The sequence below is a fragment of the Castor canadensis genome, chromosome 1 (genome assembly GCF_047511655.1).
Source record: "Castor canadensis chromosome 1, mCasCan1.hap1v2, whole genome shotgun sequence".
NCBI lineage: Eukaryota > Metazoa > Chordata > Mammalia > Rodentia > Castoridae > Castor > Castor canadensis.
Genome location: NC_133386.1, coordinates 146,386,422 through 146,410,807, shown reverse-complemented (window position 1 = coordinate 146,410,807; position 24,386 = coordinate 146,386,422). Strand labels below are relative to the sequence as shown.

The window sequence follows — 24,386 nt, the reverse complement described above, 5'->3', positions numbered from 1 at the left end:
AAGATTTCTGAATTTCACATGGTACCTGACACTCTGCTATTGAACTCCAGTGCTGTCTTATTCCACACATTCTCAAGATGAGGCTATACACCTGTTGTTTTGGGTCTTTCTCTTAAAGATAGAAGTATTGGGTGCCTCTAATCCACCATCTTGAATCCATTTATTGTTTATATATAGTGAAAATATTCAAAATTCTTTCTTCTAGCTTTTTAAAACAGATAGTACATTACTATGATCTATAGTCAATAAACTGCAATAGCATGCAAGAACTTTTTACTCCTATTTAACTATCAGTAATACTCACCAATCAACATCTTCCCTCACCCCCTTCTCACTGACTCTCCCTAGCCTTTGGTATCCAACATTCTACCCAGAAATTCTATGAAATAAACACCTTTATATTCCATGCAATAGCAAGATCAGACATTACTTGTATTTCTATGTCTGATTTATTTTTCGTAACATAGTGATCTCTAGTTCCATTCATGTAGTAATGACATAATTCATCCTTTTTATAGCTGAATAGTATTATGTTGAATATACTGTCATTTGTATATTTCTCTGTACCTTCCTTTTTCTGTATTATATTCTTTTTGTTTGAAAAGCACATGTTTAGATGTAAGGCATCCCAAATCCTGCCCATTAATTGAGATTTGACACAAATATCCAAGAAGCCTCTTTTTTACCTGAAAGAGAAAGCAGTGATTAAAAAGGAACTCTACTAGGAGGGGCATTTGGATGGTCTCCACTGGTTACCAAAATCTCAGTGCTAACAGATAAAGTTTAGGGCATCAGTTAGCTGTGAATACAGTGAATTAGGACTTTTTAAAGATACCCGAATCTTTTAATGTCTTTCCTGGATCTTTGAGTGGGGCTGGGGACCCATACTCATCCTTCAGTGAAAGCCAGATGCTAACATGCAGAGTCATAGTCTGTTGAGAAATTCTCTTGGCTGAAAGAAACATAATTGATGGGAAAACTCTGAGAGTACCTACCCTTACACTTGGCAGGGGTGGGGGGGTGCATAACCATCAATTTTATTTCTTCTTTCTTTTATTTTATCATTTTAACATTTACTTACATTTGTATACATTGTTTGGGCCACCTCCACCCTTCTCTCCCACACACCCCACTTTGGGGCAAAACCTGTTCCACTCTCTTTTTCTCTGATTTTGTTGAAGAGAAAACATAGGAGATAAGAAGAAAGACATAGCATTTTTTTCTAGTTTGAAATAAAGATAACAGGCTCTGCCTGGGAGCAAGGAGAGTGGGGGGAAGAGGGAGGGGGCAGGAGGCAGGAGGGAGAAATGGCCCAAACAATGTATGCACATATGAATAAATGAATAAATAAAGAGATAGCTTCCATGCATTTGTGTATTGGAACCCACACTAGTACATCTCTGCCAGACAAAATTGTATTTCACTATTAGATATTTTGAAGTATAGAGCAACCTAGGTAACCCTTTCACACATTCGCTGTTACAGAGCTTAAAGAAACCTGTTAGCCACTCACTTCACAGTAATTAACTTCATCACTTTACAGTTACTAAGGGGATGGGCAATCAAACTTCCTGGTGTTTCTGTTGTGATTTTACCATTTGCTCTGTATCCTTGTGCAAGTTATGCAATCTCTTTGAGTCCACTAGCATAACTATAAAATAATAATAATAATAATAGTATTCTAATTATATTAAAATGTGATTAGCTTCACATATTTGTATTCATATATAATTTTTAACTGTTGAAAAAGCATGTAATAAATATATTATTTATATACAGCTATTATCCAGTTTTTGCAAAATGTTTTGTATGTTTTTTCTACTATTCACAGCATTTATTTTTATTTTATTCATCTATCCTATGTTGTTATTATTAGGCTTAAAAAATATTTACATTATATGTAGAAATGTTTCAGGTGTTTGTGCTAATGTCAATATTAAATTTATAGACAGAATTATCATTACATGTAAATATGCATTGGTATTGAATATCTATTTATAATAACATAATGACATAGATGTTAATGAAAATAAAATCATAATATTCATAAATTCTTTAATGTAATGCTTTATCATGATTGTTTTGGCAGCAGCTACATTCTCTGATGGATTCTCAGGCTGATGGAAACCACACTGCAGTGACAGAGTTCGTTTTGTTAGGCTTAACAGATGACCCAGTCCTTCGAGTCTTCCTCTTCATGATCATCCTGTGCATCTACCTGGTCACCATATCTGGCAATCTCAGCACAATCATTCTTATCAGAGTCTCTTCTCAGCTCCAGCATCCCATGTACTTTTTTCTGAGCCACTTAGCTTTTGTAGATGTAGTTATTTCCTCTTCAGTTACACCCAGTATGCTTATTAACTTCCTTGTGGAGAGAAATACAATCTCCTATCTTGGATGTGCCATTCAACTTGGTTTAATTGTTTCCTTTGGATCAACTGAGTGCTTCCTTCTGGCTGCCATGGCATATGATCGATTTGTGGCCATCTGCAACCCACTGCTGTATCCAACCAAAATGTCCACACAAGTCTGTGTCCAGTTACTTGTAGTAGCTTACATAGGTGGTTTTCTGAATGCTTCTTCCTTTACCCTTTCCTTCCTTTCTTTGCTTTTCTGTGGATCAAATAGAATCAATCACTTTTTCTGTGATTTTGCTCCTGTAGTTGAACTCTCCTGTTCTGAGCTCAGTGTCCTCACAGTTCTTCCTTCATTTACTTCTGGCTCCATCATTGTAGTCACTGTTATTGTAATTGCCATCTCTTACATCTACATCCTCATCACCATCCTGAAGATGCACTCCACTGATGGCCGCCACAGGGCCTTCTCCACCTGCACCTCCCACTTCACTGTGGTCACTCTGTACTATGGGACAGTTACATTCATTTATGTGATGCCCAAGTCCAGCTACTCCACTGACCAGAACAAGGTGATATCTGTGTTCTACGTGGTAGTGATCCCTATGTTGAACCCCCTCATCTACAGTCTCAGGAATAATGAGATTAGAGGGGCTCTGAAGAGAAATCTTGGTAGGAAAATATTTTCTTAGCAACTTTTGTTATTTTGTAAGATTTTATATAGTAATAATATTCCATATATGTGTGTGTAAATATACATATTATATAACAAAATGAAAGCAAGTGCCTGTAATTGAAACATATTCATTGATGCATCATTATCTACTGTGGAGCTTTTCAGTAAATATAGGAATTAAATTTTTGGATCACATAGTATAGAAGAGTCTCATAGGTAGTTATTTTTAACTAAACTAAATTAAACTTATAGTTATAAGCCCAAATTTATTTAAATATTATTAAATCTGTTCAAAATATTTTAGTATTTTTTATATTTTCTTAAAAGTTAGTCTGTGCCATATACTTAGGTTTTCATACCTTTTATAGTTTTGATCATAGGTGTTCCTCAAAGGTCCATGTGGTTTCATCGGGATGTGGTGGAAACTTTGAGAGGTTGAGCCTAGTAAGGAATTGTTCATTTATTCAGGATTGCCATCACAGGGATAATGGGATCCTAGCCCCTTCTTTTTCATCTCTTTTGCCTGAACATGAGATGAGTGCTTTGGCCCCACCATGTGTTCATGCCATCATGTATCACCACAGACTCTGAACAATGAAGCCAACTCATCAAGGACTGAAACTTCCAAAACTGTGGGCCCGGATGAATCTTTTCTCTGTATAACTTGATTATCTCATCTATTTGTTATAGTAACAGAGAGATAATATATACTTCCATCTTTTAGGATATTCCATTTCAAGATCATCTTCTTCCTAGATAAAATCATAACTGTAGTTATGATTGAATGCAACATAAGAGCAATAACAAAGAATAATCACAGAGTAAAATGGCAGGAAACATTACTCTTATAAAAAAAAATCTGTGAGGAAAGAACACTTTAGATCATAAAATTCTAGTCTGTGTTCCTGGTCTTTGGCTCTGTCTAATTATGGGGTTCCTAGAGAAGAATAGGTGTTGCCATCCCTGATTAACTTGTGAATTCCTCTGTTGAGGTCCAACCAGATGAGTTCCTCTGCTAGAATGAGCAAGAATCTTAACTTCTAAGGATCCAGTGGAAAAAGTCAATAATTTTCAAGAAGATAGTCCAGCTTGAAGTGTAACAATGGTAAGACTGAAGACAAATTTTTAGAATACTTCATGGTCAGACCCACATCCTTCTCAGGATGCTGGAGCAGACTTGAGTCTCTCCATTGATATTGTGTCTACCCCTTTGCGAGACATAATCCACTTTCATGTCTTGATAACTATCACATTTATTTCCCTTTTCTCTTCCTTCCATAGTGATTCAGAAACAAATTCTACCTTTTAGTGGATAGAAATATAGTATTATATTTTTCTTTATTCTTTCATACAATCAAGAAACATATCGAGCAATTCTTATATTCCAGGCATTGCTTTAAGCTATTGGTGTTACAGGTCACAAATAGATGGAATTTATGTCCTAATATAGGGTCCAGACATGAAAACCCAAAAGTTAGTGCTGTAGACTATGGTAGGAGAATAAATACTATGTAGAAAAAAATTTAAAAAAAAAGAAAACAGAAACAGTGACAAGTGTGGGAAATTAATGTGCTTAAGCAGAGAGTGGGGAGAGCATGCTCCTGCAACATAACACCTGAGCAAGGATAGCAAGAAGTGAAGAAATTTCATCTTGAATATGGTGTGACCTGTGTACAGTTGTGTGAATCTAGTGTTCCACTCATGTGCATCTAATTTACCTTTGAAGCTTCTGTTCCAACAGTTGAAAAGTTGGTTATTTTAGCCAATCCCAATGGGAAACACAACTAAAGCAGATGATAAACTGCTATGCATATTTTAAATATAAAGTTAAAGCTTACAGAGTAAAAAGGAATTATATCACCACAATGTGTGAGAGCTCTGGGAAATACATGAAACATTCAAAAATTCTTTTGAAATGACAGAATTTGAAAGGTTGGAAGAAAGTTCTATCAATCTGGGTTGTGGATTTAGTGCTCTTTGGGGATGAGAGGGGTAAAGTAAAAAAAAAAAACACTAGGGCATGTTCCTATGCACAGTCTAGTTGTTATACCTTACAGATATCCTCATGAGAAATTTCACTGATGTACCTCAAAGATGTCTTCAGGATGAAAGACAGCTAGAAGTAACCAAGCCTTACAGAGACTTGCAGTCATGGAGGTCTAGGGAATCTTAAGCCTTGAACTTGCATATAAGATGGTCAAGAACAAGCTGTACCTTAGGGTAAACTGAGTAAGTAAATAATCAACCCAAGCCTCAGTTATTTCTATCAAACACAGAGAAATATAATAACCAGCCAAAAGGAAACAAGACATCAAACTTGGGAGCCATTGGAAACAGCAGACAAAAGAAATAAACCATTAAGATTTATGATAAAGGAACTAATCAACATATATCACAATATTATTTTGATTAAATAATATGAGTATTTAAGTATATATAATCACAGAAAAGTAATAACTATATAGTCTTCAGAACAGACATACAGAACTTCATAATTGAAATATTTACCATACCAGCAGAGTTTTACCAGACATTTCCCTTTGGTGAGCAAGGTCCCCATGGGTTTTTAGACAGAAAAGCTAGTGACAGCACAGGAAGAGGAACATCCTAGCTTAGAAGCCTTATGATTCTCACTGGAATCAATATATCTTATGCTAATGTCAGATATAGTTCCAGGGCCCTGCAAGGACTGTTTACAGTCACAAAAATCACTGCACTCAGGGATACATATGACATAAAAACATTTCATGTATTGTCCTCCCAATTCAGGTGTATTTTACAATTAAAAACATTTTAGTTATAAGCGATGTTGCATGTAACACAGCTGACATTTAAGTTTATTGGAATTTAAGGGAACTAAGAAATTCAACAAATGGTCGTATGGAAGTCAAGACAGTCTATTACCCCTTCCTTAAAGGGGACAGGAAAGTCATCAGGGATCTTAAATGCAATGCCGTTTCGATAGAGAATTTTGAAAAATGCTCTGCTTAGGATTTCATACTAAGGATCCTGAATGGTGTTATTTGAAAATTGGGCTACAGGTTGTGTGTCAAGTACATGATTCTCAGAGAAATTATGAAATATTTGCAGATTGTATCAAAGAGGGTACCATTACAGGTTTTGTAGTTCTCTGGGTTTTCCTTGGCAAAGTTTTAAAATCTTTTGCCAAAAACTATGTATCTATTAACTGATGAGGCTATATAGGAAATTATGTGTCTATAAATGGTAATGCATTTTAAAATCATTTTTTCACAAAGATATCATCAATGTTAAGAGCAATGTTGACTTTCTTGGTTAGGAAAAAAAATAATAGCTGAGGGAAACTGAAATGCCATAAAATCAAATGAAAAAGGTACTGATTAGATCTTTCAGAACAGATTTTCACACCAATTTTTAAGTAGAATAAAGTGAAAACTCTGAGCCACAATAGACAACTTTAAAGATCTATAGAATATATCTAGAATACAAAACCAATGAAAATAATGTTAAACAAAGCATATTAAAAATATTACCTAGAATGAAAAGCCAGCACATATATAAATTTCTTTTAATAATTTTCAATTATATAAAGTATCATTTATAAATGTAGTACAATAAAGCTAGAAATAAACAACATAAAGATAATTAGAAAACACTCATTAATGGAAAGTGAATTAATACACCATTATGTGATGCATGGGTGCAGCACAATGCCCAGGTGGAGATGGGGGTCTCACTAATTTTTGCTCAGTAGGCCTCAAACTGAAATTCTCAGAATCTCCACCTCTGAAGTTGCTGGGGTTACAGGCATGAGTCACATGTACAATCTATCTACTCCTAATAGTAAAATATTGACTGGTTTCCCCCTTAAAGTTGGGCACCTGCACACCCATGTTTATTGCAGCACTATTCACAATAGCCAAGTTATGGAAACAGCCAAGATGCCCCAGCACTGACGAATGGATTAAGAAAATGTGGTATCTATACACAATGGAATTTTATGCAGCCATGAAGAAGAACAAAATGTTATAATTCGTTGGTAAATGGATGGAATTGGAGAACATCATTCTGAGTGAGGTTAGCCTGGCCCAAAAGACCAAAAATCGTATGTTCTCCCTCATATGTGGACATTAGATCAAGGGCAAACACAACAAGGGGATTGGACTTTGAGCACATGATAAAAGTGAGAGCACACAAGGGAGGGGTGAGGATAGGTAAGACACCTAAAAAATTTGTTGCCCTTAACACAGAGAAACTAAAGCAGATACCTTAAAAGCAACTGAGGCCAATAGGAAAAGGGGACCAGGAACTAGAAAAAAGGTTAGATCAAAAAGAATTAGCCTAGAAGGCAACACACATGTACAGGAAATTAATGTGAGTCAACTCCCTGTATAGCTATCCTTATCTCAACCAGGAACACTTGTTCCTTCCTATTATTGCCTATACTCTCTCTTCAACAAAATTAGAGATAAGGGCAAAATAGTTTCTGCTGGGTATTGAGGGGTGTGGGGGAGAGGGAGGGGGCGGAGTGGGTGGTAAGGGAGGGGGTGGGGGCAGGGGGGAGAAATGAGCCAAGACTTGTATGCACATATGAATAATAAAACAATAAAAAATTGGGAAACAAAAAAGTCCACTTTCATCACATTAGTCAATATTTAACAAGAGGTTCCCAGCATTCAGTAAGTCAAATAAAAGTAATAAAATAAAAAAATATCAGGTATGAAAAGGGCAATAATATTTCTATTTGCAGATGGCACAAATGCTTACATTGAAAATTATGAGAGACTTCTAAAGCATAACACTAGCACTAATTTAGCCAGGAGATACTGTGTTTAATGTATAAAATATGAATTGCATTTAGACACTTGGAGCATGTGATTGAAAATTTAAAAGGAAAAATAAACTTATAAAAGGTTAAAAAACCCCTGAAAATACTTACAAATAAGAATAAAAAGACATGAAAGTCATGTAGCACTTCTAAACTGAAAATTACAGAACTCTGGGGACAGAAAATAAAGACATAAATTAAATGTTCATGGGGTAGAAGAGAAATTATTATAAAAGGCAAGTTTTCAAAATATTGAACTATATATTCATTGAAATTGTGATAAATGTGATAGGATCATTTGTACAAACTGTTAAGTTAAATCTAAAACTTATATGGTTATGAATAATAGGTAAAAGAAATAGTTTAAGAAAAGAAGAAAGTCTGAATATTTGCAATACATAATTCCAAAACTTATCATAAATTTACTTTAATCAAAAGTGATTTCTTTTTGTTAGCTCATGGTTTGTGGTTTCATGTTATCCTAAAACTTTTTACTTTGTCCCAAAAAGGAAATATTTTCTCTTTCATTTGCTTCTACAAATTTCTCTAGAAATGCTTTAGCATTTGCACTTCTACCTATCACATTTTGAGTAGTTTTTCTTACTGAATGTGGTGTAAGGTTGGGTTTCTTTCTCCATGGGTTTATGTAACTATGTCAATAACAAATGGATCCAAAGTGTGATGTGTGTTGGCAGATCTGTTACCAGGACGTGTGGTAAACAGGGATCCTCTCTGGTATCTGGATGACTTCCCTATAGAACTGATGCTGGGAGGCGGGTCCACTTAAAGGTCTAAAGATGGTAGGTCTGTTACCAGAATAAACAAGCTTGCTTCTGATGTATCAATGGGAGGGCGCCTACTGAATCACTGGGTGAGTCCCTGGGCAGGCAGTAGAGACTTAGTGTGTGGTTGAGAGATGTGGTTGAGATATGCTGAAATTGAGTCACAGCGGTGCTTTAGGGTCACAGAAAATATGAGACTAAGGACATTAGGTAGTCACAGACATGCATATATCTAGCAGATTTTTGGGTCTGTCTTAGCACACAAATGAAATATGCTAAAGCTGATTCACAGGTTATTTGAAGATTCACAGTGAGGCTGAGTTTAGTAGGTCAGCCTGGAAGGAGAATAAAAAAATAAGATGGCTTTGTGTTGAAGGACATATTACATTTTGGGTCAGAAGCTAGAAGGGATATGAAGTAAATGTATGGTAAAGAAGGAAGAGTTTGACCCTGAGCAGAATTTGAGGGTAGACAATGACAGATGTTTATAGCAAAATAAACCACTTTGATACGCTCTGCTTCCTGGAACTTGTCAAAAGAGCTGTGGAAATGGTGTGTCCTAATGGTAACCTTTGGGACACGAAAAGGAAGGCTGGGTACTAGGGTAAATTGAGTTAAGTATTTAATGGCTTTGGCATATTTCCTGCAGCCTCAATGGAATGTAAATGCTCAGAAAGAGTTCCAAGACACTTAAAAATGGGATAATAATGTATATACAGATTTCCAGAATTGTCTTATTTTTTTTCTATAGTAAAGTGGTCACAAGGTCAAAGTAATAATCTTTTTTTCTGTATTCTCTCCTTCAAGTCCAATGCTCCTTTTAAAAATTTGATTCAAATGTTATTTTATTGTACACTGGTATGATACTAACACCAATTAAGCATTTAAGTTATTTGTTCTCAATGTCAGAAATGCTTTTGGGAAAGCAGGAACTCCCCCCACATTCATTAAACAAGAGAAAAAAGAACACCATGGCATGTTGATGTCCCTTTGGGGAGGGCCAACTACGCTTTAATGAATCACCTGGTTCCATAAGTCATTTCTGTACAATAAACCCAAGGACCTTTATCTCAATGGGACAAGAACCAATAGCCCTGGAGAATTTGTCATGTTTCATTAGAACCTTCTTCTTTCTCCCACTCTTACACACAAAGACACCATCCTGGTCCTCACCACATGTATCTATGTTCCTTGATGATGAGTGCATTCAATGGCTGACATAACTGGGTATTCAATTCCAACTATCTAAAAAGTTAAATTGAAAACATCTACTTTATAAAGTCCTGTTCGGTATTCAGCACCAGTAATTGTGCCTCTAGAAGGTAAGCTCAAGATTCATGGCTTTTGTTAAGATGAGTTTTCATTTGTTCAAGAAAAAAATTGAAAATAAAATAACAGCTTTCACCAACCTTAGTTCTTTGACCCTGGTGGAAACTGTTCCCTCAGAAAGAGAGACTGTGTAATGGTCATTCTAGTGACCCTCAGTCAGTCTTCCCAGGAAAACCAGGCAGTGTGGATGGTCTGTGCCAACCCAAACCTTTGTTGGGCTTGAACAGCTGGGGATATGAAAAGGAAATCAAAAGAAATATCCTGATTCTAATGTTGAATAAAGCTCATAGTGCTATACTCTGTAATCACAACTGACCAATGTATTGAACAAAAGGGTATTTGAGTGGTAAAAGTCCCTGGCCCAGGTTAAGAAGTACACATGCCAATAGTGGAGAGCTTTAGACTTTAAGTGTCCAACGAAGAGGAAGGTAAGAGCTTCCTCTATGCAAATGAGTGGCATAGTCCATATGTAAAAGGCATCAGGCAGTACACTTCCTGTCTTATTTTGGATTTGTGGTGGAAATCCTCTGACTTATTGAAAGAAAAATTATACTTTCTCATAAAAAGGAGAGCAATTGAAAATGTAACTTCATTTTCATTTAATTAAAAAGTTACTTAAACAAGGCCTGGTGGCAAAGTCCTGTAATTCCAACACTCCAGGCTAAGGCAGAAAGATCCAGAGTCCAGGCCAGGCTACATGGCAAGCCCCTATCTAAGGAATAAAAAGCACTTCACAACAGTGTATGACTAAATAGCTACCTATGGACATTTTATAGATGTCATTTTTCTTGAGAAAGGGTCATGCTGCAGTTGTCCAGGCTGTCCGAGATCCTCCTACCTCTGCATCCCAAATGTCTGGCATTATAGTCATGTACCACCAGACCTGGCTCAGATATTAATATAATTTCTTTTAGTCTCACAACACAGCTAAACTATAGGGGCAATTATTCCCCATTAACAAGTACAAAAACTGTCCAGGAGGAGCAGCTGGCAATGAGGAAGCCCAGGATCTACAGTGTCTGAAGTCCATCTCCATTTCTCCTACATAGTGTCAAAATGAAAGCAGAATCAACTCACTGAACCCTAATGAGTTAGAAAGCAAAGAGCACAAATACTGCTCAGACCTTGGCCTCCTTGCTCAGACCAGAGTATGTATAAGAGTCTGAAAATGAGGATTTCAAGGTGATACTGGAAAGCCAGTACTCTGGCCTCAATTCACAAATAAGGTGAGAAGGGTTATAGAGGAAAAGGAAATAAGGTTTATTATTCATCAAACGAAGAGGAGACAGGAAGAGTCAACCCCTCACAGCTCTGTTTTCCCACCTTTGAGAGAAAATATCCTCTTTCTGTAGGGGAATTCAGGGGCTCAGCTTGACTGTGTGATGAAACCCATATCCAGAGTGACTGATATTCTTGGTTCTCAGTTTTCTGGCACCATATATCTGAAGCTGTACGTCTTGACTGACAGGTTTACTTCTCTGGTGGGTCAGAGAAAGTTAAGGGGTAGATTACCTGATTCAATTGAAGAGTAAAGGGACTTAACTCTGGGTTCTCTGGCTTGTAGACAAAGAAAGAAAATGTCAGTTTGATTAACAAGCAGAGTTAAATGACCAGCATGCATGCTGGCTACACCAAAAGTTTTTCCTTTTCATAGTCCCCTTTAGTAATACATTTTCCCTATTGTCAATTTATTCCTTCCATTTTTGTGGAAAAAAGATGTTGCAATCATCTATTTCCTGCTTTTAATGAATTCATGGACCCAAGATAGGAGTCTGTTTAGCAAAAAACAGCATTTAAGCCCCTGTTACAAATGGAACTGGAAATGATGCCACAGGTAGGATGGACATAGGAGGTATGGATGCTTGGTTTTAGAAAAGGAAAAACAGTGTAGGCATGATAGTTGTATTCAGATATTGCATTGTTTTTGTATAGAAAGCAGATGGTTCATATCATTAAACTCATAGCTACCCAATTGATATAAGCAAAATAGAGCTTACAAAAAGTCAGTAAGCTACCTGTTACTAGAGTAAATTAAACACACTTAATGAAGATCAGGAAAAAGCAGAGACAGAGCACAGTCATTACTTGGTTATAGGTTGTTATTAGTTTATTACATTTCACAGTGCTCTTAGTCAAAGACCACAGACCCATCATCAAAAAAATTAAATGCTTATTCTAAGAGAAGAAACTTTAAAACTCTTAAGGGATGAAGACCTTTGGAAGACATTATTTGTTGTTAATTATGCCTTCTTAGGAATGTTTCTTCATTCAGGAACTTTGCCTTTGTCCCAAACACACTGGCAACACATGGAGAAAGCACTAAACTCTAATCAAAATGCAGCCAAGAGCTCAACAAATCAATGAGCAATAGGGAGCAACTTGGCTTAGTATTTTCATGATTGCATATCATAAGAATAAACTTTGAGCTCAGAACACACTTCTTTTGATGTACTGCCTTTAGGAAAATAACTAAGAATGGAATGACTATTTAAATTTACATTTGTCATGTTATTCCCTTGTCATGATACAATTTGTAGGATTTCTAGTTCTGATAGTCAAGAGTTGTAAACAGCTGAGTGCCCAAAAGGAATGGTGATCAATTACATTAAATTCTACTCACTCAGTGCATTATCATGCAGCGATCAAAATTATGTTTGTGAGGAATTATAATACAATTCTTATATTGGAATTTGAAGTAAAAATAGCAACACTGAAAATAAATCTAGGTGAGCATAGTGGGGCACACCTGTAATCCCAGCACTAGGGATACTAAGACAGGAGAATCTCAAGTATGGGGTCAGTGTGAAACCTATACCTAAAATGATGATGATAATAATAATGGGACATGAATGCAAATGGCGAACAATCTGGAGGGTAGATATCATGTATATATATGAAGACAACATAATGAAACCCACAGAGCACTTTGAAAAGTGGTTAGGAGGGAGGAGAATGGAAATATAATAGAGGGGGTGGACTTGTTTAAAGTATACTGTATGCATATATGGAATTATCACAATGGAATCCTCTCATACTATTAATGTATGTTAAGTCAGAAATAAAATTAAAATCCTTTTTAAAATTTGAGGCCAGTCTGGGTACATAGCAAGATCCTATCTTAAAATATATCCAGAGGGGAGAAGTTCTTGGAAAGAAATGTACTGAACATATACTGTTTGACCTTTGTAATAGTAGCTACATTTCAGAGGAATATTTTGAATTTTCAAGTCTTTTCCCCAACATACTTATATAATTTTTATTCATAACAAAATGAGCTATCACCTATAGTACTTTCCATAAACTGAAAGTCTTCATTATCTTTCTTCTTTCTGAAGCTGATTATCTGGACTAAGAATACCAATTATCTTCATATCTGGTTCTGCAAGAGCATACTCACTATGCTAACCATGCATAAAATCATCAAGGGCTTTTTTTCCAGCACATTTTATACCCAAACACAGGGAAGAATACAAGGATAAAGAGTTATTGAGGAGAATATGTACTAAATGAAGGGAATGGATGGAAAACTAGCAAACAAATATAGCCCAGGGTAAATGATAGCAATTTAGACATCTGCAAATTGTGATATCTACAACATAAAGATGATACCAGAGAAAGATTCAGAGGGAAAGTGACAGTGAAAGATGACAACTCACCCAGAGTTTTGATGGCAGAATGTAGGAATCTTCCAAGCAAGTGAAAAGTGGAGCAAAGACAAGAAAATAAAGCTTAGAGTGGGGATTATAAATAGTTCAGGAAATCTGGGTCATTGCGAGGAGTGGATAAAATAAAATCTTGAGAGACAAGCAAAAATGCATGCAGGGATATGCCAGAAAGGATACTGTATTCTGTGTAAATGAGACTACATTTCACCATGAAGATCTGAGAAATCATTGAAAGAATTAAGTGTATCACGTTGGCCTCTTCTGCTTTGTAAAGGCAAAAGATCACTATGGCATATAATTGTGAATTATTGGAGGAAAATAATGAAAGGAAAGAAGATATATAATTAAATAAAATAGGAAAAATAATCAGGGTCTTGACCTAAGTGAGGACACTGGAAATGAAAAGACAAGGTGATGAGTCAAAAAGGGAAGTAAATTGTAGACTGAGTCAATGATATTTTACTAGATGTGGCGTAATGAGAAGAATAAGAAAGTTAGGAAGCCTCCCACATTGCAACCCTGAGAGACTGGTGAGTGGTGGTGTCATCCTCCAGATATAAAATCAAAAGGATGAGTATGGTACGGGGAACACTGAGTTTGAGGTGTTTGTGGGATTTCCAATAGATCATTGAGAATAATCAGAATCCTAATAGGTCATAGAAACTATGAATCTGGACCTTGGGAGAAGGATCATCCTAGGTGTCAAGGTTTGAGAGGCACTTTTATTTAATATTACATGAAAAAAAAGCTCTTTATGTCAAGGAAAAGGAAAAAAAAAACCCCAATTCTCTAAAGCACTCATATTTACAGGTTTGGTACTGGAAGAGATTATCTTGACTGAGTTTGAGGAATGATCAAAGAAAACAAAGAATGGGTTGAAAGAAAACATTAAAGAAATGAATATTCCAATTTTCCCCCCAGACACAATTCTTACAAAAGATGGAGGTTGGAAACCACACCACTGTGACAGAGTTCATCATTCTGGGATTAACAGAGGATCCTTTACTTTGTGTCATCTTCTTTGTGGTATTTCTGGGAATATATGTTGTTACTTTAATAGGCAATATCAGCATAATCACTTTAATAAGAAGCTGTTCCCAGCTCCACACCCCCATGTACCTATTCCTCAGTCATCTGGCTTTTGTGGATGTTGGGTTTTCCACATCAGTCACACCTATAATGCTTATAGGATTCACTGGACAGAGAACAGCCCTCCCTGTGGCTGGCTGTGAAGCCCAACTCTGCTCTGGGGTAACATTTGGGACGACAGAGTGCTTTCTCCTGGCTGCCATGGCCTATGATCGCTATGTGGCCATCTGTTCTCCCCTGCTTTACTCTGTACACATGTCTCCCAAAGTCTGCATGCTCTTAGTAGGGGCTTCTTATCTAGGTGGCTGTGTGAATGCATCGACATTTACGAGTTGTTTACTGAGTCTGTCCTTCTGTGGACCAAATCATATAGATCACTTTTTCTGTGATTTCTCACCTTTGTTGAAACGAGCCTGCTCAGATATCTCCATTATTGAAATTATTCCCTCCATCTCTTCTGCCTCCATCATTGTGGTCACAGTGTTTATTATTTCTCTCTCTTACATATATATCCTCACTACAATCTTGAAGATGCATTCCACAGAAGGGCGACACAAGGCCTTCTCCACCTGCACCTCCCACCTCACTGCAGTCACTCTTTACTATGGAACTATTACTTTCATTTATGTGATGCCCAGATCCAGCTACTCAACTAAGCAGAATAAGGTGGTGTCTCTGTTCTACACAGTGGTAATTCCCATGTTGAACCCCCTAATCTATAGTCTGAGGAACAGAGATGTGAAAGAAGCCCTGAGGAAGGTGACTGTCAGGATGCATTCTTAGATTTATTCTTAGAATTAGAAGAACTTATAAAGATTTAATAACCCATATCACACTTACACCATATGATGCTTAACTGAGTGCTTATGTAAAAATCCTATTTTCTTATTTTAACGCTCACATTTATACACCTGAACATCAATTTGAGAACACCTAGCAATCAGTAAAAGTAATAATAAATATTACTATTATTGAATTCCTGCCAAAGTCAAAACTTTCATTTATTTATTTTTAGCCAATAATAATTGTACTTTTTATGTATCAGGCCCTATTCTAAATGCATAACATATATTAACCAATTTATTCCTCATAACAACCTGATACAGTGGTACCATTATTTTTATTTTATCAACAAATATTCTGGGTAGAGACATTAAGTAGATCACCCACACTCATGCAGATAAGTAGATGTGATATCAGCATTTGAATCCAGAAAATCTCACTCCAAAACTTCTGTACTTCTACATTTAGGCTTCATAATAAATCTATGGTTCTAGTATTATGAAGTCTGTTCAATTTGCATATGCAAATATTGGGTCTTAGATCAAATAGTTTGTCCAGATATGTATGGACTCAAGTTCTCTGTTTCTATGCTGTGCATACTTAACCTATACCAGACTAACACAATCAGTATAGTGATGTCAGTAATGTTGTTGTAGAGGATTTGTTCAGGGGTATCCAGGCTAAATTAGTACATTGCATCAATCATTCTGACAAGCTTTATGATAGGAAGGTCGAGGTGTATAGTAGACACTGAAGCAGGTAGGACTCGGAAAACTGAATTGATTCTCACTGTTTAGGAAATCAGGTTTTGAGGCCATGACCATGATTTACTGGAATTCTACATATACTTAAATGCAAATTAAAAACAATTATACCATTTGGCATAATTTAAGCTTCAGTATGTATAGAGACATACTGACATTTTAATGTCTAGTGACATTTTAAAATCTAAGCACTGCAATTAAAGTCTTTGCTACAATCATAGTTCTATAGATCTAAATATAAAATCTTAAAATCATAAAAAATTAAACTTGGAAATTTTGTCAGATTTCTCTACATAGTTTCTTGTGGAAATGACTGTCTTTCATTTACATCATCATCATCACAAGACTGTAAAGGGTGAAGAAATATTTGCTGGAATCTGGGAACTCCAGAACAAATGCTGAAAAACTATTTGTGGCATCTGAAAGCAAGACATAGAATCCAATTGTTCTTCCTCAGTGAATAGAGTGAGAGATAATGAGGAGATACTGGAAAGTCCTAACAAATGGAAAATATTTATAGCACACTATTAAGTTAAACTGTACATAACAATGATTTTAGTAGAAAACACAAGAAAAACTGAAGAGTACCAAGTATAAATGAAACACAGAAAATGATGAAACAATGGTATTGTGGGAAATTTCTGTTTTGTACTTCTATCAATATTTTATTTATGATAAAGAAATTAAATAATATATTGAAAGGACTTGACATGTACTGGCACTCACATCCATGTAAGCTGTCCTATCAGTCAGTATTCTAAATTAATCCTTTGAGTATTGAGAGGATAGTCCTCTTCCCATTATGGACAACAGAACTATAGTCACATAGAAAATTTCCACGGTCTTGACCATACCCTGTTCTACTCTACTTAAGCAGCTTGCACATTAAAAGGATACATAACCCTCCAAGAAAATATTGGTGGTTAGAGACCAGTTCAACATCATGGTTTATTGAGAATTTGCTAAGTTCCAGGCATTGTGCTGATAAAAAAGCAACTAAAAATTTGACCTTGAACTCTATGTTATATAAAACCTGCATGCTTACTTGTGTGGAAATAATTTGGCACTTATATTCACAATATGGTAAGTATAATGAGGATCAGTATACTCAAAGAAGAGATTCTTTTCTCAGCCAGTACTGTAGAAGAACACTTTCTGGTAGATAAGGCACCAAAACATAGTCATAATATGACCAGATAAAGCAAGGTAAGGACGATGGCGAGATGTTCCAAGTATGAGAAGCAACATTAGATGTGGCACATCAGAATGAAAGAGCGGGATACGTGAGAATCACATTTAAGAGGCATTAAGAATTGGGTGGGGAGGAGAAGTGGGAACAGATACATTTTACAGAAAGCCATCAATTCCATGTGAGGTGTATTTCATCCAGAGAGGAACTACTGAATGGTTTTATGAAAGGAAACAAAACAGTTGTGTGTATTTAGAACACTTTAACAACAAAGTGTAGCATAACTTTAACTGAAGCAAAGTAAAGCAATTTCACTATACCTGGAGACAGAAGGTAAATATTTGAAATGATTTGATAGTAAAATAGAAAATAAGGAAAGAATAGCTTTGAAAAACATAGGAGAAGGAATTGTCAGAAATTGCTGATTTTTGGATGGAGCAATTGGTGAGAAAGGATACTCTAGAATGACTCCTATGGTCCACCTTCACTGAGTAGATGCTGTTGCTGACACCAGTATCTATTGAAGTCCCAAGGTAGAGTAGAAAAGAAAGATACTAGATCACAGTATCCATAAAACATTTTACTTATACTCTGGCCAGTGCCATCACAGGAGCAGACAGTGAGATTCAAGGCTGAGCTAAATTAGGAAACAAGTTAAATTCATATAGATGAGTCCCGCCTAATCTGTTCTTAATTTAGCCTTACACTCTCTGAGCCTATGTTCCTGTCTGCCCTGCTTCTTCACCATAACAACATTCTCAAATGGCAGCTTTCATCTTTTTCTCCTATTATCTTTTAATAAATATCTCCAATTGCCTGGTAAAAATTTAAGGTCCATTCCTGACTCCATAAGATCTTGAAGCTTTATTTATATGAACTCTCCAATCTTTGACATAAAGATTAGCCTTACCACAGACATGTTAGACACATATTGGAGATTAGAGGACCCAAAGGACCACTGGTTTTTACTTGAGGTACCATCTCAGCTTTGTTCATCAAGAATTAATTCAGTAATCAAAGACAATTTCCAGGTCTGTTAGGATTTATCTCTCTTTCATGTTTATGAATAATTCAATTGGAACATGAGAGGAAAGGCCTCAAATACCCATGATTTACTACTTTTGTGACTTTACATTTTATGAGGCATATTTAATCAAAGTATTAAAGTTGTTTAACAGCTAATATGGAATGATCATTTATGCAAATATTATTTGCAAAATATATTTATTTGAATAAATACTTATTTATTCAAACTTACTTGAATAAATATTATTCACAACAATTCCAAAATCCAACTATACACATGTTGCCATTTTATTGATCAGGGCCCAAACATTGTCACCTCAATATGTCTTTGTGTCTCTTTGCTTTGTCTTCTGGACTTCCACTTCCATACTTTTAATTATTCCTCCATCTCCAGAACAATAGACCATATTATAGCTGAATGGTGGTAGAGAGTCCAAAGGCCTCTTTCACATTGCCCCAGATCTGCCCCTTTCAATTCAAACTGATATGATTTCTTTGAAAATGTTGTGACAGTCATCAGTGAAATTCAAATAAACCCTCAATTAGATTCTACTGTATATTCACTTAGATGGCTAGATTCAGAAAGTCAGATAATAAAAAAGGTTAGTGAGAATGTGTGAGGAGAGGGCAGGCAGGGTAGCTCAAGTGGTAGCGTGCCTCATTTACAAGCATGAAACACTGAGTTCAAACCCTAGTCCCACCAAAAAACAAAACAAAACAAAACAAAAAGACAACAAGAGAACAAGGAGAAATCAGAACCCTCTTACTCCAGTGGAGGCAATGAAAAATGATGCAATAATTTTGGAAAATACTCATGTAGTTCTCAACTATTAAATAGAGCTACTTTATGACCCAGAAGTTCCTCCTAGATACATACCCAAGGGAAATGAAAACATCCACACAAAAATTTGTACATGAATGTTTACAGTACCATTATTCATAATGAACAAAAGGCAGGACCAACGACATGTCCATCAATTCACAAGTGGATTGATAAAATGTAAAATAGGCATAGGCAATAATAAAATATTATTTTTCTATGTAAAGGAATGAAGAACTGATACATACTAAGACATGAGTGAACTTTAAAAAGTCCATGACATAAAACTCAGATACTGTTTGAGGCCATACACATAAGATATTCTTATAGAGACAGAAAACAGATTGATGGTTATTTAAAACTGAGGGAATGGGAATATGTGAGCTGATACTAACGGATAGCAGATTTCTTTTTGAGATGATTAAAATCTTCTAAAATCTATGGTGAATCTGTGAATATTATAAAAGCCATTGAATTGTACATTTTAAAAGTGTGACTTTTATGGCCTATAAATTATATCATTAGGTCTGTGAAAAACAACTTTATGGGCTTCTTGTGTACCAGTTTATAGTCTATGAATCTAACAAAATCCACACCCAGAAATATCTTCCAGATAATTCTTTCTCTGAAGACTTGTGAGGATGCTATGAGAAAATTCTTTTAAGATTTGGAAAGTCTTATTTTTTTAAAGAGGGTCTTAGAAGTATTAAGACTATAAGAAGGACATAGTCTAGAAGAGAAAGTAAATGAAATTGCAGATCATTTTGAGGTTGTATTAGTTAATTTTATCATCACCATGAAAAAATACCTGATAGATACAAATTAAAGGAAGAAAGATTTATTTGGGCTCAGGGTTTCAGTCTATGGTCCTTTGGCCTCATGCATTTGGACAGAACAACATAGTGGCAGGCGCATGTGATGAGGAGAACTGTTTACCTCATGGTGGAAAGGAAGTGGAAAACAGCTACATGAAGAGGTCAGTGCAATTTCTTACCCCCAAGGACACACCCCTGGTGACCTACTTACTCCAACAAGGCAAGAAGTTCCACTCCCTCTCAATAATCTATTCAAATTGTGAATCTATCAATTAATCTAACCATTCATTCCATTCATTTGGCCAGAGTTCTAATTATCTCTGGAAACACCTCACAGACACACCCAGAGGTGTGATTTATTAATCTCCTTTCTTAATCCTATCAAGTTGACAATCAAAATTAACAATCACAAACTCACCACTTACCAACTTGACACCCAAACCAACCTCTTGAGACCATAACTTTCCACCCGTGGTCTCTAAAAGGCTCTTGTCCATCTTATATTGCAAAATGCATTCAGTCCATCACCACGAATCCCAATAGTCTCAACAGTCCCAACACTTCAGAAGTAAAGTTCAAAGTTTCCTCTGAGACTCAATGTAACCTCTAGCTGTCAGTCCCTATGAAAATAAAAAACAAGTTACATATTTCCAATATGCAATGGCACAAAGTTAACACTCCTATTCTAAAAGGGAGAAATAGGAAAATATCAAGGAAGTATCAGAACAAAGCAAGACTGGGACCCAAAAAGGAAAACATTAAATCCTGAACCTCCATGTCTAGCATCTGGGACATATGGTATTATAATATGAGCTCCAGTGGTCTTGAGCAGCCCTGCCCCTATGCCCTACAATTAGCATCCCACACAACCTCACTTCTGGGCTGGCTCTACTCATTGCCTGTGGCTTTCCTTGACAACTGTCTCATGTTCTTGCCAACTCCAACATCTTTCCATCATAGCTTAGCCTTCACCTTCACAGCTTCATGAATTGCCCTCTCAGGAACTTCTTACAAGGTTACTGACCCTACCACACATTGCCTGACTTTCTGTGTCTTACTTTGAAATATTGATGGAAGTATCCAAGACCCTGTAACTCTTTCATTCTGCATGGTTGTGCACCCAGCATCACAAGGGTGATGCCAAGGTCTGCCACCATGAAAACAGTAGCCAAGACCTCTTTGATCATAGCCACATTGTTTCCAAGGGCCTGAGCAACTGAACACAGTGAATTGGTGAAATACATCCAATTTCCTAGGCAGAACTGTGTGTTCAGGGAACTCTGTAGGCCCTTTTTTCAAGAAAAAGTCCTTAAAACGGTTATACTTTTTCATACCCTTGAGCTTCCACTGGGTGTGATCTGACCAATTCCTAAAATGCTCTCAAGGTATCTTTCATATTGTACCTGTGCAAAGTGCTTGGCTTCTACTCTTAATCAAACAGAAATGCTATTTAATGCTAGATAATAATAAATGAACTAAATCATTTCAAGTTTCACAAACCACATAAGAAACAAGCATGTATCAATGAAAGATCTAATGATAAATTCACATACTATCAAACTTTCCTACTAAATTTGAATTTGTACCCATATAATAAGTATTTTTTCCCAATTCTGTGTAAAAGTTTGTGAAACATTAGTAACTGGGGCCAAAATCAAGAATAACAGTCAACAATATCAAAAACAACTTTTAGTCTACATCCTGCAGGCAAGGGAATGGGTGAGTGAACAAACTGAACTACAGCCTATGTGCCATCATATGTGCAGCTGAATGAAGAAAGAAACCACAGAAACTTTTAACATATGATATTGATGATATATGAATGGAATTACCAACACATTCAAAGGAGATGAATGCCAGTAAAATTCTGCATTGAAATTAATAGATGGTAACATTATGAATAATGTACAAGGAAACATGTCATCTGGTGGCCAAATCTCTCTGCAAAACTTGCAGAGACCAGAGAGACACACCAGAGGTGATCATGGTGCTTTGTTCAGTATGGATACACAAAGTATGTTTAAACTTGTATTTAAAATTAGTATAGGACAAATATACTTAATACAGTTGAGAAACCCTACAGATGTAAGCAATGTGGGAAAGCCTTCATATCCACCTGTTACCTTTGGCAATATGAAAGAGGTCACATTAGAGAGAAACCCTATGGATGTGAACAATGTGGGAAAGCCTTCATTACTTCTAGTCAACTTCAAATATATGAAAGAAATCAGACTGGTGAGAAATACTAGGAATGTAAGTAATGTGGGAAAGACTTCACATACAGCAACTACCTGTGAAAATGTGAAAGGACTCACACTGAAGATAAACCCTACGGATGCAAGCAATGTGGGAAAGCTTTTTAACTTCCAGTTAAGAAATATGAATGATCTAGCACTGTAGAGAAATTGTATGGATTTAAACAGTGTAGAAAAGCCTTCATATATTCCAGAGCCCTATGAACACATGAAAGAAATCACACTGGAGCAAAACCTATAATGTAGGAAAAGCTTGTCTTCTTTTTAACAGTGCTGATCTCTACAGAAACCATGCTTTCCTTAATGCCAGTGTGACACTGTTTGTTTTTCTGACAAGCCTACAAACATTTCAATTTTTTTTGCCTTGCTTTTTGCTCCCAGTTCTTACTATAAATTTGGCTAAAAGCGGCCATCAGTAACCATGTCACAGTCTCAATGATATACTATGTTGAAATTTCTTCCATCAAATGAATTAGTCCATTACTTTTAGTTAAGTTTCATTCAAAGTCTCAGGACATGGACAAAATGTAAACAAGTTATTTGCCAGAATGTAACATAAATGTCCTCTAGTCCAGTTCCCAAGGTAGTCCTCATTTCTATCGGAAACCTTCTGTGTCTGGCCTTCACTGTGTACATTCCCATTGGTGTTCTGGTTTTCTGATCTCCCACCATACTTGTCCATTAATTTCTGCTTATAGCATTATAGGGCTTCTCTGGCCCACATCTTCCAACATTTACAAATTCCTCCCACAAACCAGTTCCAATGGCCTAAAAACCACATGATCAGGTTTAATTACAGCAACTACCCCCATTTCTCTGGCACCAATTTTTTGTATTAATTACTTTTGTCATTGCAGTGACTAAATACCTAACAGAAACAACTTAAAGGAGGAAAGATTTATTTTGGCTCATGGATTCTTAGGGTTCAGTCCATTGCTGCTTGGATCCATACACTTGGGCAGAACATCATTGTAGAGAGAGCATATGGCAAAGGAAAGCTATTTACCTGATAGTGGATAGGAAGCAGAGAACAGCAACAGGAAGATACTAGTGCAAGATATTGCCCTCCAAAGACATGGCTCCAATGACCTACTTATCTCAAACCAGCCAGGAAGTTTCATCATCTCTGTTCCAATTTCGAATCTATCAATGGGTTAGACCGTTCATTAGGTCAGAACCCTCATCATCTAATTAACTCTAGAAACACCCTCACAAACACACCAAAGTTATGCTTTACATACCTAGGTGTTTCTGAATCCAATCAAAATTAGCCATTGCAGACACCTTAGAATTATATGGCCCCAACCTGGATTTGATTATTAACCTGAAGCAATTTCTTACCTTGAGAATTTTTAGAAGATGGTGGGAAGGAGTAATAGTCTTATTTTCAAAACCAGAAAGAATTGGCCACCTTACATTTTTTTCTAATTTTTTAAAAAACAAACAAATCCTTCTTTAGTTCACAGCTATCTTGTGTTTTATCATATGCAGATGTAGGGAGTCTTGAAGCACTTTCCACATTCTTTCTGGGAAACTTTCCAGTCAAAATCAGGAATATAAAATATACCTTTTTTGTCAGGTGCTGGTGGCTCACATCTCTAATCTTATCTATTCAGGTGGCAGAGATCATGAGGATTGTAGTTCCAAGCCAGCCCAGGGAAAGTAGTTCATGAGAACCTATCTCACAAATACCCAACACAGAAAAAGTTGGCAGAGTGGCTCTAGTAGTATGGCACCTACCTAGCAAGAATGGGGAGCCCTGATTTCAAACCTCAGTACCATATGTACATATATACATTTTCTGTTCTACATTTTACCACAGGTGACAATACTATAAAACTTTCTAGCATATTTAGCATATATATTTCCTAAAGGTCTTAAAATAATTTACCTTATTCTTCCTCAAGCTCTTACTATCTATTATTGTTAGGTATATAAATCTATTAAGTCACAGAGAAATTGATGTTGGTTATAGAAATTTGGAAGTAAATAATATTTAAATGGCTCAATGGTTTCATGTGTCTTTCAA

General features: G+C 36.2%; 2 protein-coding genes across 3 annotated transcripts; both read left to right on the top strand.

Moving 5' to 3' along the window:
• Positions 1-2,104: 2,104 nt before the first annotated feature.
• On the top strand, positions 2,105-3,049 carry LOC109680805 (olfactory receptor 5P6-like). Its single transcript, XM_020155488.1, has one exon. The coding sequence runs from the start codon at positions 2,105-2,107 to the stop codon at positions 3,047-3,049; it is 945 nt and encodes a 314-aa protein (XP_020011077.1).
• Positions 3,050-9,959: 6,910 nt separating this feature from the next.
• LOC109680799 (olfactory receptor 5P1) lies at positions 9,960-15,488 on the top strand. Of its 2 annotated transcripts, XM_020155482.1 has the most exons (2): positions 9,960-9,968; positions 14,556-15,488. In XM_020155482.1, exons 1-2 carry the CDS (start codon positions 9,960-9,962, stop codon positions 15,486-15,488), a joined length of 942 nt encoding a protein of 313 aa, XP_020011071.1. The 2 variants fall into 2 exon arrangements, with proteins under 2 accessions (XP_020011071.1, XP_020011072.1); XM_020155483.2 differs by lacking the exon at positions 9,960-9,968 and having other exon boundaries at positions 14,547-15,488.
• Positions 15,489-24,386: the final 8,898 nt, after the last annotated feature.

Excerpts from the sequence above, each read along its gene's own strand:
- LOC109680805 (XM_020155488.1), top strand. The coding sequence starts at position 2,105 with ATGGATTCTCAGGCTGATGGAAACCACACTGCAGTGACAGAGTTCGTT.